The sequence below is a fragment of the Podarcis raffonei genome, chromosome 12 (assembly GCF_027172205.1).
Source record: "Podarcis raffonei isolate rPodRaf1 chromosome 12, rPodRaf1.pri, whole genome shotgun sequence".
In the NCBI taxonomy this organism is placed as follows: domain Eukaryota; kingdom Metazoa; phylum Chordata; class Lepidosauria; order Squamata; family Lacertidae; genus Podarcis; species Podarcis raffonei.
This window is the reverse complement of record NC_070613.1, coordinates 20,504,440-20,523,779: the sequence shown is the minus strand read 5'-3', so window position 1 is coordinate 20,523,779 and position 19,340 is coordinate 20,504,440. Positions and strand designations below refer to the sequence as shown.

General features: G+C 40.2%; 1 protein-coding gene across 5 annotated transcripts in view; it reads right to left on the bottom strand.

The window, feature by feature from the left end:
• Window positions 1-19,340, bottom strand: part of ODAD2 (outer dynein arm docking complex subunit 2) — a 92,097-nt gene that overhangs the window by 54,078 nt on the left and 18,679 nt on the right. For 4 of the 5 annotated variants that reach the window (XM_053409643.1, XM_053409645.1, XM_053409642.1 and 1 more), the window contains exons 4-10: window positions 19,007-19,202; window positions 18,174-18,280; window positions 17,729-17,865; window positions 16,020-16,136; window positions 6,709-6,923; window positions 5,285-5,386; window positions 3,058-3,202 (exon numbers count right to left, since the gene is read on the bottom strand). In XM_053409643.1, the coding sequence (XP_053265618.1) occupies window positions 3,058-3,202; window positions 5,285-5,386; window positions 6,709-6,923; window positions 16,020-16,136; window positions 17,729-17,865; window positions 18,174-18,280; window positions 19,007-19,202 (1,019 nt within the window). Of the gene's footprint in view, window positions 1-3,057; window positions 3,203-5,284; window positions 5,387-6,708; window positions 6,924-16,019; window positions 16,137-17,728; window positions 17,866-18,173; window positions 18,281-19,006; window positions 19,203-19,340 lie in introns of those variants that run through there. The other variant, XM_053409646.1, reaches the window with a different exon arrangement.

Sequence of the window (19,340 nt, the reverse complement as noted above, 5' to 3'; positions counted from 1 at the left end):
ATATGTATATCGTGAATTGGCTCGACTATTGACTATTGTCTTCCCCCAGCCTTTAGTAATGAAGACATTAAATACAAATGTTCTATTAATTATGGAATAGATAGTGTTGCCTATGAAACACAGCCTGTGACAAACTATACATGAAAAGTACCGTATTTTTCACTCCATAAGACACACTTTTTTCCTCCTAAAAAGTAAGGGGAAATGTCTGTGCGTCTTATGGAGTGAATGTGTGGTCGGTCGCTGGCTCCCTTTCTGGCCCCGCCCCCTTGCCCAGGCCTCCACTGTTGAATGTTCTGCAGATGGAGGCTGTTTGTTTCCCCAGCAACATGTGACTGGCTGATTAGATTATCTGTCTGGAAACTGTAGAAACGGCTCCCTTTCCTTTCCTAAAGAAGCTGCAGAACTGTGAGTTGAACCCCATAAAAACAGAATTTTTTCCCTTTGCAAAGTAAGCTCAACAACTTTGAGCTGATCCTCAAAAAAGGGAGCTTTTCCCCTTTGCAAAAGAAGCTGCACAACTTTGAGCTGATCCCCAAAAACCAGGGCTTTCCCCCTTTCCTCCTCTAAAAACTAGGTGCGTCTTATGGTCAGGTGCATCTTATGGAGCGAAAAATACAGTAGTACATGCAAGGTACGTTAGCAGATCTGGTGGGGGAGCTGGAGGAACAAAGAGATAGGTCTAATTGGAATGACTAGCTAATTTTTTACCTCTTGCCTAAGAGAACAGATTGGACCAGCCTGGATAGCTCAGTTGGTTAGAGCGTGGCACTGATAACACCAAGGTTGAGGGTTCGATTCCCATATGGGACAGCTGCATACAGAGGTTTGGACAAGATGATCATCAAGGTCCCTTCCAACTCTACAATTCAATGATTCATTGATTCTATGAGATTTCTCAACACTCCGTTCAAAGCCCTGGCTCAGGTGTCCCATTTGTCAGCAATGGCAGTGGCCAGGAAACAGGGAAGGGGGTAGTGGAGCCCAATATGTCATTTTAGGCATCTGGTGTGCCAGGGCTTTGGATATCCCATTGTCCCTCACCATCCTCATGCCATGAGCCCTATGAATGGCCATGCTCAAGGTAAGTTCACCAAATTAAAGTGAAATTAGAGGAAAGATCAGCTAAAAATTAATACATCTGCCTGCCAACAGGTGTATGCATGGTTGTTGTTTTTTAACACACACGCAATAGGGAGAGGGGAAAACAAGCAGAAGTGTAGAGTAATCCATCACAGCAGTTAATTAGAGTAAGCATCGCTGGAAGAAGTAACTAATCAATTATGAAATCAATTAGCAAAGAAGAATTAATTCCAGAGGGAGCAGGTGTTTAAATGCCACAGGGAAAGTAAAGGAAGAAAGCAGACAAGGAGTCTGAGGGGGAAGGGTTGGAATTAATATAACAATATATTCTGAACTACAAATGGCAATGAAAACTATTGAGTAAAAGACACACCACCACCACAACAACAACCCTGGAACTTCACATAAAAAAACAGTAAAATAAGGCCAGAAGTAACCAAGTGATTAAAAGCTCTTCTTCAAGAAAGGGCAGAAAAATGAACTGTCACTGAAGACAAGAGGCAACTCAGAAGACTCGGAGAGTGATGGCACTTTTCTACCTTTCAAGCAAGTGGAAGCATAATGATACCCCCCTAGGTGGTGTCCTAGAGGCCTCTGGAGAACCCTTGGTCTCCCATCATCCTCCCATCATGAGCCTATGAACGCCTCACGGCATGCTTGTATCATGTTTCCTGCAACTCGCAAGTGTGTGTATGGCACAATAATAGTACTCCTGTGTGTTACTTGATAGTTTAAGAACACAAATTTGAAATAATCATCTAATGCTAGTTTACGTTTCTTCATACTTCTGTCATAGTCAAGCGGAAGTGTTCTGGAATTAATTATATATGCTTTATCTGTATAGACCAAGTCTGCTGTTCTTCCTAGTCTTCTAGACAAGAAATGGGAGATAACATGCCAAATTTAATAGAAATTCTTACATGGCGTTTTCATATGTATGTTATAGATAACATAGGAAAGTGAAAAGAAATTGAGGGTCTTCCGTTTTAGAACAAAGCACAATAAATAATTTTGTTTTTCATTATAGCTACAAAACTGGTTCTGTGGGTCACTGGTTTACTTTTACAGAAAAGAGATTTATGCTGTTGTTGTTTTGCTCTTGTTTAGATCCTTGCTTGTACTAAGATGTCTGCTCCTGTATCTCTGCATTTTCTTTCATTTTCAGAGGCAAAAATAAATACAGCTCCACATGACAGTATTTATTTTTGCCCGTTGCTGCAAATCAGAAACCTGAATCTCAAGTTTGTATAACTGTCATGTAAGAAAACAAACCCATGAGGATAAAGAGCTTCAATCTGAGTGGATCTTATACAAAGCTGCATACAGTCCTATTCTCCAAATGTAGATACTTATGTAGAGAAAACAGCACCATCCGTGCGCAACAGAGATGTTACCTGCAAACCTGGGGAAAAATTCAAGTTTTCCAGAACTCCAAATACTTAGTGGGGGAAACCCCGAACAGCCCAATAAACACTGAGCATGCTCAGTGGCCATGGAATGCTAACAGACAGCTGGGCAGAGGTCAGAAAACTGGGAGGTGAGAGGGTAATTGAGTATCCTGGGAGACGGCATGGCTGGCTGGCTGGCATTCTGACTAGAAATTTGTTGCTGATCCCACTGATATATTTTGATGTCAAAGTCAATGCATTTTCTCTCTCTCTGGATTAGCAAACTGTGGACACAATCCTCAGTCTGCTGGACTGAAACAGCCTTGCTATTCCACTCAGATTCAACATGCATACCAGTGGAGCATGACTGATGCTGCGATCATAGGCATTTGTTTGGAGTAAAAATGGAATTGCAGGTACTCCTAAAAAATAAGTAAGTTAAAGCTTCCAAAAGAGAAAAATGGTGCAATTTGAATAGCAACATGGGAGAAAAGAAACAAACTGGAATGAAGTTTCGTATTCAGTTAGAACACAAACATAATTTTATTATTCGCAGCCTTCTAAATAAAAGTTAAAGTTTGTTTACCTTTATATATTTCACTAATTTTTGAATTTGCCAATATTCCGATGGCAAATCAGTGTTAATCTCCTGGTGGCGTTCAGGTTGTTCATCTTCCTCTTCACTCTCTGAGGAACTTTCACTAACATCTTCAGACTTTGCTGGAAGCTTACTAAACAAAAAAAATAAAAACCACTTACATTAGATATTATGGACAGAAAGATGAAATCTATCAGACAGTTCTGGTGTGCAATTTCATTCCAATGTGGTTTACAGAGAGCCCTTATGCATGCCACACTGAAATGGTAATCCGCATATAATGCATGTTAGCAACCTTTCATGTAGTCATACAGGCACTGTTTATTATAATCGTAAAACTAGTGTAGCTGTTGGAACACTTGTTATTATGATGATTTATTAAATTTGTATACCGCCTCTATCCATAAATCTCAGGGCGGTTCACAACATAAAAAATACAAGCTAATAAAACACAAAATACCTAATCAAAACAAAAGCTAACCAGTAACACACACTGCCACACACATTTCATTCTGAGGACTTAAGTACCACATAACCAAAACACTTAAACATGCATAATCTCTGCAACACTTAACAGTAAGGTATACTCCATATACCAAGCTGAAGCTGAGACAGACTGGCTTAGAATCTGAGCTCATGCTCTGAAAGACAAACTAGACGTAGGTTGGGGACACATGGAGTGTCTCCTCACAATTTTTGTTCTTATTTTACTTTATTGCAGCATTGGGAGGTTCCCACATGCCAACTTTCCCTACCCAAGCAGCTTTTCTCTTACATAGAAGGGGGGGGGGGACATGGACACAGTATCGTTCATTTGTGTGCATTTAGAACAGCACACTGAGGTGGGCAGAATCTTTCCTGGGAAAACAAAATGTTAAGTACACTCTCCCCCACCCCCAACCCATCTGCTCCACTAATATTATGTTATAGCTGTTTTATAATCAAGTTGGCTAGTTTCAATAACTAACTTCATTATGTTACGTTTACACAAACCACTGTTGTGTCCCACACAGGGTAGGGGATATCTATTTATTTAACATCAAAATTATTTGTTTCGACCCATATTATTATTTCATGTTGATGAACTCTCTGAAATCAGAGAAAGAATGTGACTGACTATGACAACTCTTGGAAGAAAGGCATTCATTTGCTTTTCAGATTTTGATACCAGATCAGCCCCACAACATTAAATAAAATAGAGACACGGGGAAGAGATTACAAAAAAAAATTAAAACAAAAACTCGCCTGGAAGGGATACTTCAATTCCAAGAGCAAAGGCTTTTAAAAAAATCAATCTGTCCCTGTACCCTGGTTAAGAAATGTGAGCTAAGGAACTGTCTGTTCAGAGCCAAGTTACTGGTACAGTAAGCCAAGCAATCATCTCCTCTCTGACCATGATTGGAAAAATGGTAGCAGATGCAAGTATGAGACAATCCTGCCAGAACCAACAGGTTTATATTTTCAGCTTGGGAGTTCCCTCTTCGGTCATGCACAGGAGTGGGAATAACCAAAGAACTTTCCATTTCAAAAACAACCAAAGAGTCTCAGTTGATAATAGCACAGTCTAGTTTAGACTATTTGATTAGATTTTTTGCTAATTTGAGGTGCTGATATCACATAGTTAGCTTCCTGGGGTTTTTTTTCCATTCAAGGAAGAGGCATATAACATTCAATTGGGAGCCGCCCAGAGTGGCTGGGGAAACACAGCCAGATGGGCGGGGTATAAATAATGAATTATTAATTATTATTATTATTATTATTACGTTTCCAAGCACAATTCAAAGTGTTGGTGCTGACCTTTAAAGCCCTAAACGGCCTCGGTCCAGTATACCTGAAGGAGCGTCTCCACCCCCATCGTTCTACCCGGACACTGAGGTCCAGCCCCGAGGGCCTTCTGGCGTTTCCCTCACTGCGAGAAGCCAAGTTACAGGGAACCAGGCAGAGGGCCTTCTCGGCAGTGGTGCCCTCCCTGTGGAACACCCTCCCACCAGATATCAAAGAGAACAACAACTACCAGACGTTTAGAAGACATCTGAAGGCAGCCCTGTTTAGGGAAGCTTTTAATGTTTGATGTATTGCAGTGTTTTAGTATTTTTTTGGAAGCCGCCCAGAGTGGCTGGGGAATCCCAGCCAGATGGGCGGGGTATAAATAATAAATTATTATTATTATTTGTTGTTGTTGTTGTTGTTATTATTACACACAGAGATTACATACCCTTTACCAGAACCGGGGGATGTTGCTCCGGTTCTTTTCTTCCCTTCTGGAGGTGTCAGTTTCATTTCCTTTTCATCCTTGCTTTCTTTCCTTGCTTTGCCCCTAAATATTTAATTTTTGTTTGTTAATATGACATTCAACTTTATTGTGAATACATAAACGTGTGTGTACATTTATATCTGGGAAATTTATTTGATCAATCAGATAGATTTAAATTGCTTAATGGCACCAAAAAGGCCAAAAGATAACCTGTTTTTAAGGATATAATACTCCCTGCCTCAGGGTGTCTTTACAAATTAGCAAGAAGGGCTGCTGAATTTTAAAATGTTGCCCACAATTTAATGCACATTTAAATGTGCACTGAGTCTAATGATTTCAATGGACCTGATCACACTTAATTCTTTATTGGCCCATGGTCATGATATTTAGTATGAAAACACTCAGTTGCACTTTTTCTTCTTTTTTTCCAGCAGTTTTCATGTTAAGAAAAATACAAAACATTGCCCAATTAGAAAAACCAATTAGTTTTTAAAAACTCAAAATTCTTTAAAGCCCCCCCCCCATTAATACAAATGCAGTGTGAGGGTGGAGCAAGAACTTAAATAAAGATTTGGACATCAAGAAGAGAGTGCAGTCCACAAACCTACTGAACTGGGGAACCTGCAGATATGGACAATAACAGCATCCAGCAATGAGCCTAAGACGTTCTGTTCTGACCATGACTTGGTTTGGCCTTGGTGGCTGGACCATTTGTGTGTGTGTGTGTGTGCGCGCGCGTGCGCACGCACACACACACACACTATCACAGCACGGTTGAAAACCACACACAGTAAACCTCCTGGAATAAAATATGTTTTTTTAAAATAAAAGCAAAACAAAAATGTAGGACTATTTAATACCACATACAGCATTTTCCTTCTGGCTGGGCAAGTGAGAGAAGTCTCCCTGTGGCAGTACTACTGACCACAGAAGCAAGCTGATTGTACTGAATCATTTGGAAAGAGAACAATAAAATTCTGAGAAAAGCAGTGGCGTAGCGTGGGGGTGCAGGGGGGGCCGGCCGCACCGGGCGCAACATCTGGGGATTAGGGTTAGGGGCGCAAATCCACGGGTTAGGGGGCACAAATCCAAGGGTTAGGGGGCGCAAATTACTTGCCTTGCCCCGGGTGCTGACAACCCACGCTACGCCACTGGAGAAAAGGACCACAGATACTGCATTACTGGGGAGTACCGGTAGTATTTCCTTAAAATACTAAATTATTTCCTTAATATATATTTATCTCCTTATATATATATGGGTGTTGCCCAGATCTTTTAAAAATAATACTTGAACTTTGGGGAGGGTGTTTAAAACCACATAGTGCTAATTATTTCTTTTAAACCATTAATTTTAATTGGCAATATCTGTCAAAAGAATTACATACTCTCGGGAGCCAGGCATGCTCTTCCACTTAAGAGATGGTTCTAATTTCTTGCTCTCAGTAGGCTTGGTTTTTACATGAGGACTCTTAGGCTTCTCATATACATTCTTTTCTGCATAGTCGTAAAACTTTTGGGCTTGGCCATAATCATCTGCCTCAACCGCTTCCATATGTTGATAATGTTTTTCATACTTTGGTTCATCAAAAAAAGTATACTTCTAATAAGAGATGAAAATATTTGAGGGGAGGGGGGAGAACATCACATTTCCACATGAATAAAACATGCTGAAAAATTTGCAAGCTAAAGGAAATCTAGGAAGATTGGTTTTATAGGGTTTTTTTTTCTGTTGGCATATGAAAAATTCCAGCATTCCTCCTGGTTTACAAAAGGGGGAAAAAATACAACCTCCCTATTAATCAACACAAGATTAAAAATTAAAAATTTAACATTTTAAAAAAGAAAAGATTATGATTGGCAAAATCTCAAAATGGCGACAACCCAAAATGGATCTAATATTGACTTACTAAATAAGCTTGTGATACAAATATCACAATTTATTAAGAATTTACGTAGATTAATATCCAGTTTTACAATGCAAAGTGGCTCACATGAGGAAAATATAAGGAATACATTCAAAACAATGCACTTGAAACAAAGCAAAACAAAAACAGCAGAGGATTCAGCTGGAGCAGAAGTAGAAGCCTAATGCAGCTGGTGTCAGAGAACTGCCTTGCAAGGTTCTTGAGAACACTGATAATTTTTCCTCCTAGTGAACAAGCCTAGGAGGCATGGGAAATTTATCAAATGCAACTCGGAAGAAACGTTACTGAAAGGTTTAAAAGAAATTACCGTATTTTTTGCTCTATAAGACTCACTTTTTCCCTCCTAAAAAGCAAGGGGAAATGTGTATTGCGTCTTATGGAGCGAATGCAGGCTGCGCAGCTATCACAGAAGCCAGAACAGCAAGAGGGATTGCTGCTTTCACTGTACAGCGATCCCTCTTGCTGTTCTGGCTTCTGAGATTCAGAATATTTTTTTTCTTGTTTTCCTCCTCCAAAAACTAGGTGCGTCTTGTGGTCTGGTGCGTCTTATAGAGCGAAAAATATGGTAAATTCTTAAGGGGCATTAACTATTAAACAATCTATAGTGCATTGCCATCGGAATGGACAGTGAAAAATGTAAAAAGTGGAAAACCTCTAGTAAAGAAAGCTCGCGCATGTTATATATTACGTATTTTGTGATCTATGCTGTAGGCTGCCCGGGGTCTATTGATGAAGGGCGGTTTATTGATGATGATATTATCACAGTCGTACCTCAGCTCCTGACAATCGAAAACTAGAAATGACTGTTCTGGTTTTCGAACATTTTTTGGGATGCCGAATGTCTGGCGTGGCTTCTGCTATTGTTTCCGGTGCGCCTGCACAGTCATGAACCAATCGGAAGCCACACCTTGGTCTCCGAACGTTTCAAAAGTCGAATGGACTTCCGGAACGGATTCTGTTCGACTTCCAAGGTACGGCTGTATTATTATTATTCCTAATACACTTGTACTAAAAACACAACGGGACCTAGCAAGTTAGAGTCTCCATATAGGGGAGGCACTTGGATTATAACACCCCTCTCTCTAGCCTATACTAGATTTGGGAAGTGTTTGGCCTGCCAGATGTTGGTCAGCCCCCATCAGCCTCAGGCAGCATGGCCAATGGTCAGGTTTGATGGTAGCTGTAGTTCAACATCTGGAAGATCACCAGGCATAGGCAAACTCGGCCCTCCAGATGTTTTGGGACTACAACTCCCATCAACCCTAGCTATCAGGACCAGTGGTCAGGGATGATGGGAGTTGTAGCCCCAAAACATCTGAAGGGCCGAATTTGCCTGTGCCTGGCCTACACAGTAGTTGCACTTGGATGACCGTACATTGGCTTAATAAGTCAAAAACCACAATAAACCACAACAATCACAGCAACAGCAGCCTATTCACAGCACGCCTTTCAGGACACAAATCTTCCCAAGACTGTTTGCAAGTAGCATTAAACTACTTTTAAAAAAAGTACCCACAATAAGCATTAATAATATTTTTAATGTATATAAACAAGTCTTATGCTTGTGCTCACAGCCCTTTCCCTCCTCACTTCTCAGCATGCTTCACTTATGCTAGGGTGTCTTCAATTAGCCATAATCTCCCATCACATCAGAAACCAAGTTTGGGGGGGAAAGCCAGGATTTTAAACCATATTTTGAAGTTGGTTTAGGGACTTGGCTTGTTCCAAACTTGGTGATGATATTCTCCCAGCTTGGATGTAATGGGAAACTAAGTGTAACTGAAGGCTTCCTGGTTTAACTTCGGCACAGCAAGAAAGATGCGAAGCGGTGGCATCTTCACAAACAAGGTCGTGGGAACTCTGTAAAATGCAGTGACTGAGGACTAAGTAAAATGTGATGTGAGACACATGTGCTACCATATCTACCAGCAGCCAAATGGTTTCCTCTCCACGTTGACTACTTCTGGGGAGTCTTCTGATATTGGCAAAAGGAACCATATTTCCTGGCACTGGAAAACTAATTAAATAATAATAATAATTCTGAAAATCTATAAAATACTCTGCCTGTATTTAGTTTTCAAACCGTTTTCCCCCAATACTACATTATACTATTTATTGTGTTTTATTGGATTTCCTATCCCATCTAATATGCCATTATATATCTGTAAGGAGATGCTTAAATATTTCCTAATGTTGAGTTACTGGGCTGCATGGACCTGCCTTCCTGGAAAATGACCTTGCCTGGGAACTGAATCCACGATCTTTCCCTCAGAGTCTAAATAAAAAACATGAATTTACAATAACAATAACAATCTTTTGCATGGATTTTGACTACTGAGCAGACAGGCACTACTGTAGTCTCTATTTTTTAAAATTAAAAACAGAAAAAGAAAACATGTAGACATACAGAAATTTAGATTCTAACATGCGACATAAAAGAAAAAAGAGAATACAAAGAAAAAATGGAGAAAAATAAACCAGGTATATCCATCTCTTGCAGTGACAGCTAGAAAAAAACCAAGAAAAGATCTGTCAATAAAGTAAAGAAGGGGACAGGCTTCAATTACTGGCTTCCTCTCATTATATTTTTCTTCTCTTTTTGTGTGCAGAAGTGCTATTTTACTATAAAAAATTGTATGTGAGGGGGTTCTTTTCAAGAAAAAAATTAAAGCACCTCCCACCTCTGCCAGTATAGAAACCAACACTGAGACAATTAAGAGAACCTATTCTAGGGTCAATAAACATGCTATTAATTACTCATATTCCATCCACATTCATCAGAATACAATATAGGTAGAACCTGAACACAGGAAGTTCTTAGGTAAAGACACATTTATAAACCACAAAAGCACATCCACCCATCCACATCTGCAACTGTGTTTCATTGTTCCCAAAAGCCGCAAATCAGATATGAATAAATATGGGGTGACAATATACAAAACACAGAAATACATCAGCTGATAATTATGCCTTCTGGATGCTTCCTCAAAGGAGGACTGGTGGAAAACGATGGATGGCTCTTGTGCCTTGCTTATGGTAGCCATATGCTTTCTGCGGATTTGTTAATTTCAGTTAGGTCTAATTTCCCTTTTTTTACATGGAGGTAATCTACCGTTTTCTCACTGCAATTTCATTTATGTTTAATGTACAACACTTTTATTTTGTTAATAACATCTCATCTTTTTCACTTTGTTTTATATATTAGTACTATATTCCATTTAACCTGTGAGGACTGAAATGAATGCATCACATACTGTTTCAAAAGGAACTCAGTAAGCAGGTATGTTAGAAGAAGGCATAGACAACACACCATCAAGAAAATTTGCTTCTGTTTGCATTATTCATTATTGTTCTTCTCACATAGAAAGAAGTGATCTCTTGTTATCCATTGACTTTATCTGTGCTCTTTAATTAAAACCTGAGGATATCAAGCTGTCCAACAGTAAAACTTGTTTACTGAAAACATTTAAAGCACTTTTTCAGCAGATGCACACACATGGCTATTTGCTGTATAAAATACAGATTTAAGAAATAAAATGTTGCACTACAAAAAGTACTTCTATGAAAGGCATTAAGAGTTCTTGTGAAATGTTTAATATGCCCCAAAGAAACCATACAACCCAGGACATAAGTGGCAGCATAGAAGGGTGGCAAACTATCCATTCCTGAGACCGGAGTGTACAAAAATGAGACAGAAATAAGTTTATCATGTACTGTAAAATCAAGATAGTGAAGCTGCAATCCTAATCTCACTTATCCAGGATAAAACCCAACTGAATTCAATGGGGCATATTTTTTAGTATACATATTTAGGATCCCAGGCACAGATGGCTTTGCAATTGACCGTTAGCTACTTCATTAACTTTGTCTCTAAGTTGCCACAAGAGTCTTTGTCGGTTCTGCTGCAAAACAGGGCTACTGCACCTCTGGAAATTCATTAACTTTGAAAAGGAACACACAGGGAAAGCGTTTAATTTGTAAATAACTGTTGATGTCTGAGATACACTACGCATATTTCTACATTGGTGGATGACAAAACAGAATAAATACTTCTGCAAAATAAAACAACTGCAGCAAAATGGAAAATACCAGATGAATGAGAAAATTAATGTCAGAGTGGACTGAGGCATGCTCGTACATCCTTATCAACAAGTAGGATTATTCTGGAAATATCCAGCCATTTTTGAGCTGCTCTTGTTTGCAATTAATGTGTTCAATTACAGTAATTAATTTCATTTCCAGCCAGATCCCTTGTCATCTTTTCCCCTAGGAAATAAAGCAAGAGACCCACTGAATGGTTACATTATATTTTTGCTCTGGTTTCTGCAAGTTTTATTTGCTCAGCCAGGGGAGGTGTAGCTTGATGATAACCCTGCACTTTATTTTTTTCAAGTTTGTACACGGTTGAAGTCAAAGGTGTCCTTACACCTGTAAGTGACAGGCATACTGTGCTCATGGAAGACCTATTTTAACCTTGTCCTAGGGGTCCCAATGGGACGCAGGTGGCGCTGTGGTCTAAACCACAGAGCCTAGGGCTTGCCGATCAGAAGGTCAGCGGTTCAAATCCCCGCGACGGGGTGAGCTCCCATTGTTCGGTCCCTGCTCCTGCCAACCTAGCAGTTTGAAAGCACGTCAAAGTGCAAGTAGATAAATAGGTACTGCTCTGGCGGGAAGGTAAACGGCGCTTCCGTGTGCTGCTCCGGTTCGCCAGAAGCGGCTTAGTCTTGCGGCCCACATGACCCAGAAGCTGTCTGCCGACAAACCCCGGCTCCCTCGGCCTATAGAGTGAGATGAGTGCCACAACCCCAGAGTTGTCCGCAACTCGACCTAATGGTCAGGGGTACCTTACCTTTAGGGGTCCCAGTTTGGCCCCACAAGACTGTTTTCTCTAAGCAACACCCACCTGCCTCACAAATGATATCAGGGGGGCAAAGGAACTATCAGAAGCATTCCAGTGGGCCCCTGGTTGTTTCTCTGCAAGCAGGGCCAAATACATGTCTTGCAAGATTTATTCCAATCAAATCTTTGGTTAAGTATGGGAGCCCTTCGGTTTTCATGCATTTCAAAACTGAATGATGCGGCTGGGGGCAGGGACAGAGAGAGAACCTCAGTACTCTAAGGTTCTACAGTCATACTTTCCAGTCATGCCCCCTTATTACAGTTCCTATTACAGTAGAGGGCAAAGGAGGCATCAAAATTTAGTTTTCCCCATCCTCCCAAGACTGCACAGTGCAGTATACCAGTTTGTTCCTTAGAGCACTCTTGTACACTTAAGGCACAACGTAGGAGAGGCAATCTGAATGCACGAACAAATCACACTCACTGGATCAACTCGGATTAGTCTGATGCATATGTAACTGGGCAAACAGCTGCAGTTTTTAACATCAGGATCAATAAATCTTGAAACGGAGTCCTCCCAACACTCAGAAAGGTAATAGATATTATCCAGAGCATGGAAAATTTCAGACTAAGAGAATCTACAGCACAGAAGATGAGATTTTTAAGACTCCAAAAGGTCTCTCTTCTTCCTGTTCCTCTTAAATTGCATGAAATGTGCAAACAGGAGGCAGTTTTCTTACCATATGCTGTAAAGCAAAATTATTCCAGACCTCACATGGTGGAGTGACTCTCTGTATTTCTGGTCGACACCATATATAACTCTTAAATGTGTTGGGCTTCAACAATAAACAGCTCTTTCCCACTGTAATACTATCTTCTTCTTAATTTTTTTTTTTAATGTTCGATAGGAATTTAAAGCAGACCTAGCAGAAGCATTAGCTTCTCTGTCTTTTCTCACCAGTAATCCAAGCACCAGCCTCCCAGTGCCTGAAAGTATAAAGGCTAGCGTTTCTGGATATACCTATAGCACACACATATATTCCATTTATACCAGGTTAACAGTCTGCAAAGAATCCCAAGACTGAATTCTAATTTTACGATACTGATGAGAATCCCCAGCATCTCCTCAAACACCTACAGTTTCCCAAAGAGAAAGCATAACTATTGAATTACTTTTAAGTTTGCACTGTGGATATACTGAGAACCTGGGTCTCTGTTCAGGAAAAAGAGAAGATGGGACTCTAGTTTTGAGTTTTTTAAAAATATATAGCTCTAATGAAAGCAAGGAGGATTGCCAGTTGCTTACCAAACATTCAGCGTATGCTAGATTTGGCAGAGTATTTAGCAGAATATTCCTTATCTTAAAAAAACTGTCAAGTGCTATTGGAAAGCAAAGGCAATTCTGAATGAATTATCTAGGCAACAGGTTGTAGCCTGCATTTTATTTACTTTTAAAATGCCCCTGGATTATATTTGGGAGCTCCCAGTTTAATAAGGAAACAATATTGTCTCTGGCAAAACGGAGAGTCCAAATCTTAAATTTCTCCTCTGATTAAATACAGTTTTCAGGCTCTATCTTTAAAGCAAATTTGCGGTTTCATATCCTGCCATAAACCACTGAGTACAATGTTTCAGGATTCTTTAATATGTATCTGTTTACTGCAGCCTTGTGCTGCACTGAATGATGTCCCCAAATACAACAGCAGCTTTTAGGGGGGTGGAACTATGGAGGGAATGACAGCTAGGAGCCCGGTGTTCATGAGCATAACACCCTGTTGAAGCTGGCCATTAAAAAAAATAAAACCTTAAAATGGTCGTGTGTCCCCCGCCAAACCGCAATCACTGAAAACCTGAGGACAGTAGTCTGCTATAAGAACTATGTGACACTGTTAATTATAACCACTGTGTGAATTTTACTCTAAGGAATAAAATGTGTTTCTTATCCAGAGTAGCCAGGAATACTTAGATTTTAGAACTACTTAGCACGGTGGTAACGCATGCTGTGTGAGCTGGAAACACCCCGACTGTGTCTGACGTTTAAACCAAAGACAATTCTTGTAAAAGGAGAAATATTCCTTTTATTCAAATCATAAGGGGCAAAGCTAAAAAGAGGAATGGTTTTGATCATTGAATGCACTGTCAAAGACAGTTGACCTTTTTCATTAAAATACGATATTTTCCTGCTTTAAGAATTGGATGTCTGCTCAAAGAGAAACCATGTGTAGGACTCTAAAGGAAGAGCAGCAGCTATTTGCCAATTGCTGCAATCCTAGGCAAGCCCTGGAAAAAAGTTGATATAGCTTCCAAAGAAATGTGCTTAGGACCTGGGTGAAAACTCCAGAACCAATGCAATGTATATTGGCAGAAGTCCAGGCTTACAAAAGAGAGACCCCCTTCAACAACTTGTTTATCTGACCTACACATGCACACACTGCCTTTGTTGATTTAGGGGAAACTGGTGGAAGAGAAGCCACCATCACTGGAGACCGAGACATGCCGGCCGGGTGTCCCTGCTGACACTTGTCCCTGTCTCGCTGTATCTGGAGCTCTGGGGGAGCAGGTTCAGCCTCTCCCCAGCCAGTCTTGTGTGTCCCTGTGAGTTAGGTGTCCCATGTGGCACAAACCAAGCTGGCGAAAAGCTGCTTGGCCTCTCCTGGAGCAACCGCTCCCCACTCACCTCGGCCCCCTTCCTTCCATGAGCAGCAAAGGCCCCCAATGCTTGGAGCCAGACACCTCATTTGCCACTTCTTGCTTCCTGGGCTGGGGTGGCCCCCAAAGGTGAGAGACCCACCCCACAAGGTGTGGATGTCAGGGAGAGGAGAGTGGCAGTGCAGACTCGAAGGCAAAAACTGTAGATCTGGCAACATCTTTAGGAAGACTTACAGTGAGAGGCAGGCAGTTTCTGCCAAAAACTGCCCTGTGAGAAGAGTCTTTTTCTTAACTTGATAGTCTTTATTTTGCTTTATTTGTTTTTTTTAAAGGAATTAAATGTTACTTGTATGCTGCCTCAGAACGACTTGTCTTCTGAAATATGGGATGTAAATAATTGTAATAAGGATAATCAAACATTTTTCAGTGCACAAAATCCCAGCAATTTTTTCCAATAAGCCACAATAAGCCTTTAACCAGGGATCAGCAAACCTTTTCAGCAGTGGGCTGGGTTCACTGTCCCTCAGACCTTGTGGGGGGCCAAACTATTTTTTTTGGGGGGGGGGATGAATGAATTCCTATGCCCCACAAATAACCTACAGATGCATTTTAAATAAAAGCACACATTCTACTCATGTAAAAACATGCTGATTCCCGGACCGTCCGCAGGCCGGATTTAGAAGGTGATTGGGCCAGATCCAGCGTCCAGGCATTAATTTGCCTACCCATGCCTTTCACTAAGGCTAAGTATATTCAATCTAAAGAGCTCTTTTCCTGCTCTCACCTTCTTTAGTTGGAAGTCAAGGGACTGTATTACACACTTAGGTAACAATTACTTTTTAGAATTGTTTGCATAACTTGCAGTTCTACTATTTTGAACACTGTGCTTTTATCCTATGCTTTTGGAAACTCAGTTTTCATTCATAATGCAAAATAAAACCAGCTCAGTTCTGGAAAAAGGTATATAGAAACAGATAAGTTCCTAAGACTTCAATCCTATAACCATGTACCTTGAAGAAAACCCCAATGAACAACTATGAAATATATGATTGTATGGTAAAACTTATTTCCATATCCCTGTAAGCCAATCATTTCTAATACTTTGTGTTTCTGTGTATGTGCCGCTACCACTTCGGGGTGTTGCTGCTGCTGTTGTTTTACAATCAATGCATAAATTTTATGGAAAAATAAATAAATACCATCCTAAACATAAAAACAATTCAGCTGTGTATCTCTGCAAACTGTTATGACAGGTTATTGGGGAGTAAGTCTGAAATGCATACCTGTTTAGCCATGTTTTCTACAAATGTTGCTGATCTTTCCCTTAAAAACGTGACAAGATCTTTGTATATGTCACTCATTCTCTCGTAATTGATTTCATTCTTCTCTTTTTCCCTTCCCTGTAAAAAAAGGAGTAGTTTACTTACTTCCCAGTCTTGCATAATCTCACAACCAAAAGGTTTCAGTCATCAGAATCATAGACTTACAGTGAAATCCTATGTATATCTGAGACGTAAGCTTTGTTGAGTTCAACAGACTCCCTAATATAGGTGCTCAGGATTCTAGTCCTTGTCTTGAAATAATTCAGTGTGGTTCAGTCCACTCTGCCTTGAAATTGCTCATGAGGCTGAAGGTGAGTGCAAGTTGCTCAACACGACACTCAGTGCAACATCAGTCCACTCTTTTCTCTCCTTTTGTCACAGCTTCTCTCAGCAGTATCATTTATTTAATTTATTTATTTATACAACGATTTTTGAGAGTTTACATGTATCTTCTTGATAAATCATTATTGTAATCAGAGAGCAATTTGTTTTCTAATTTATAAACTGAGGTATAAAAAGCGTAACATTAAGAACAACAAAAATGTAAAGCATGCAGGAGGTGAAATAAGCATTAAAACATCTGTGTGCTGAGTTAATTTGGTATTTGAAAGCCTCCCTAATTTAAAAAAAGGTGGGAATTACTCATGTTGGATAGCATGACGTGGACCTTTAAACATGGGGGAGCATTAGTTTGACATACACATGCTCAACTGTTTGGAAATATAAGGCTAAATAGATGAGTCACTGAGCACTTTCTTTGGTACAGTCCCTTTTCAACCTGTGCAAAGGGTTAAGCAGAGGTAAAGGTAAAGGGACCCCTGACCATTAGGTCCAGTCATGACCGACTCTGGGGTTGCGGAGCTCATCTCGCTTTATTGGCCGAGGGAGCCGGCGTACAGCTTCCGGGTCATGTGGCCAGCATGACTAAGCTGCTTCTGGCGAAGCAGAGCAGCGCACGGAAACGCCATTTACCTTCCCCCCAGAGCAGTACCTATTTATCTGCTTGCACTTTGACGTGCTTTTGAACTGCTAGGTTGGCAGGAGCTGGGACCAAGCAACAGGAGCTCACCCTGTCGCGGGGATTCGAACCGCCGACCTTGTGATCGGCAAGTCCTAGGCTCTGTGGTTTAACCCACAGCGCCACCTGCTAAGCAGAAGTACTAGCATCTAAATTAGGGTTTCTCAATCTTTTTAAAATCTATCAGTGGTGTAGCGTGGGTTGTCAGCACCCGGGGCAAGGCAAGTAATTTGCGCCCCCTAACCCGTGGATTTGCGCCCCCTAACCCTAACCCCCAGATGTTGCGCCCGGTGCGGCCGGCCCCCCCCTGCACCCCCCACGCTACGCCACTGAAATCTATGTCCCCCACTTTAGCTAACATAAAAATCCCAAGCCTCACGCCTTCAAACATGGCTCCCCTAATTATTTTATTGAAATTTTGTGACTTTTTTTTTACTTATATTCATGTACATATTCTTTGGAAACATTCCGCCTCTCCCAAGTTTGTCACATGGCCCCTGGTTGAGAAACACTGATCTAGGTTAAACTGACCTGTTCCCATGTTTGGTTCAGAACTGGCTGCTCATAGACAAATGCAACTTATCTGAAGTTTTGGCATGTTCTTAACTATAAATGTCACCAAGGTTTACTCTTGAATATAAGTATTACTTACTCCATTTAAAAATACTCCTGCCGTGCTGCAAGTGACGTACATAAGATCTGTGTCAACTGGTTTAATGGCCAAATAGCAAATTTCACCATGGACTTGTCTCCACGGTGGGGCACGGCATCCATTTGAAAATTCATAGTCTGTAATCAAACAACAGCAATGTTTGGCCCATAGCTGTGATGTATATGACTAGCATAGAGGCATGAAATCATTTTATTAAAATAGTAAATGTTGTTAGTATTAATACAAATGAAGAGTGAAATCCTGAGATATTTCATCAGTCACTTTGGAGCTCTTAAAGAAGGACATGAGGGCAAAGGCAGAGCGAAATTCCTGCTGAATGGATGCTGATAAGCCATCTGACAATGTAGGTGCTAATATACTAGCTTATATTTTCAATGACTGTGCAATTACAAAACATGATATGGATAAAAAGTGGAGTTTGGACCTGATGTATATTCCAGTGATTCAAGGACTGCATCTTCTTTTGCTCCCGAGAAACGTTTAAGGAGTTCTATTTCATTTTTCACAACAGCTGGAGTTAACCTCACTTCTCTGTAATTAGAATAAATGAGTTATATTCTAAGAGTCAAGCAGATATTTATAGTATTAATGGGGAAGAAAGGAAATGCTGGTTTTTTCTTAAACCAAGGCTTCCAAATGGACCCTTAATATACCAAACAAGGCCATTCAGCTGTTGCAACCAGGTCACTAGCGACAGTGTTGTTGTTCTTAAATTTAATCACATTTTTCTCGGAAAGGGCAAATCTGGATTTAATGGAAAGTTTGAAATCGTATAGGTTTCTGTGGCCTTGGGCACTATATACTGCTCTCTCAATTCTGTGGATCTCTACAGCTGGCATTCAGAGTCATATTGTTCCTCAAACTGTAGGTAATATATAACCGGCATTAGTAGCCATTGATAGCCTAATCATACGTGAATTTGTCAGATCCCTTTCTAAAACATTAAATATATCTTCATACCTTTTATTTTTGCAAACCTGAAAAAATCCCTTTCAAATTACTTGGGTTTCAAATTAATAAAGTTAAGTGTAAAACCTTCTTTGCTAAAACTAGTGTTTTTTTCTGAGGGTACGCAAGGGAACGCAGTACTGGCACCTCTCCCCATGTTAAAAGTGTGACACTTACTATAACATCTTACATAAAGGAGGTCTGCATGAGAGGTTTAGGTTTTGGCATGATAAAGTGGAATATATATATATATATATATATATATATATATAAAAAAAAAATAACAAATACTATCTGAAATACACTCACTGTGAAATCTGTTTTAAAGAGCTATTAAGTAGTTGCATATCCAGTTGCTGGAGAAGTAAGGAAATCTTCATTTTCATTTCATTATCAGAAGCCTCTTCTTTTTTCATTTTGTCTAGTAAACGAAGCATGGACATATCCTCTCCTTCAATTGTCCCATAACCAGGGCCAAGAATTTTCACAATGGGATCTCTATTGGCTGTAAAGAATTCATAGTAGTGTAAGAAACTCAGATAAACATCACACCAGGAAGTTAACAGGCAAAGTTCACATGAAATAACTTTGCATGAAGAGCACAGGGTAATGTTTTAAATAGGCCTGAAGGTTACTCAATTTT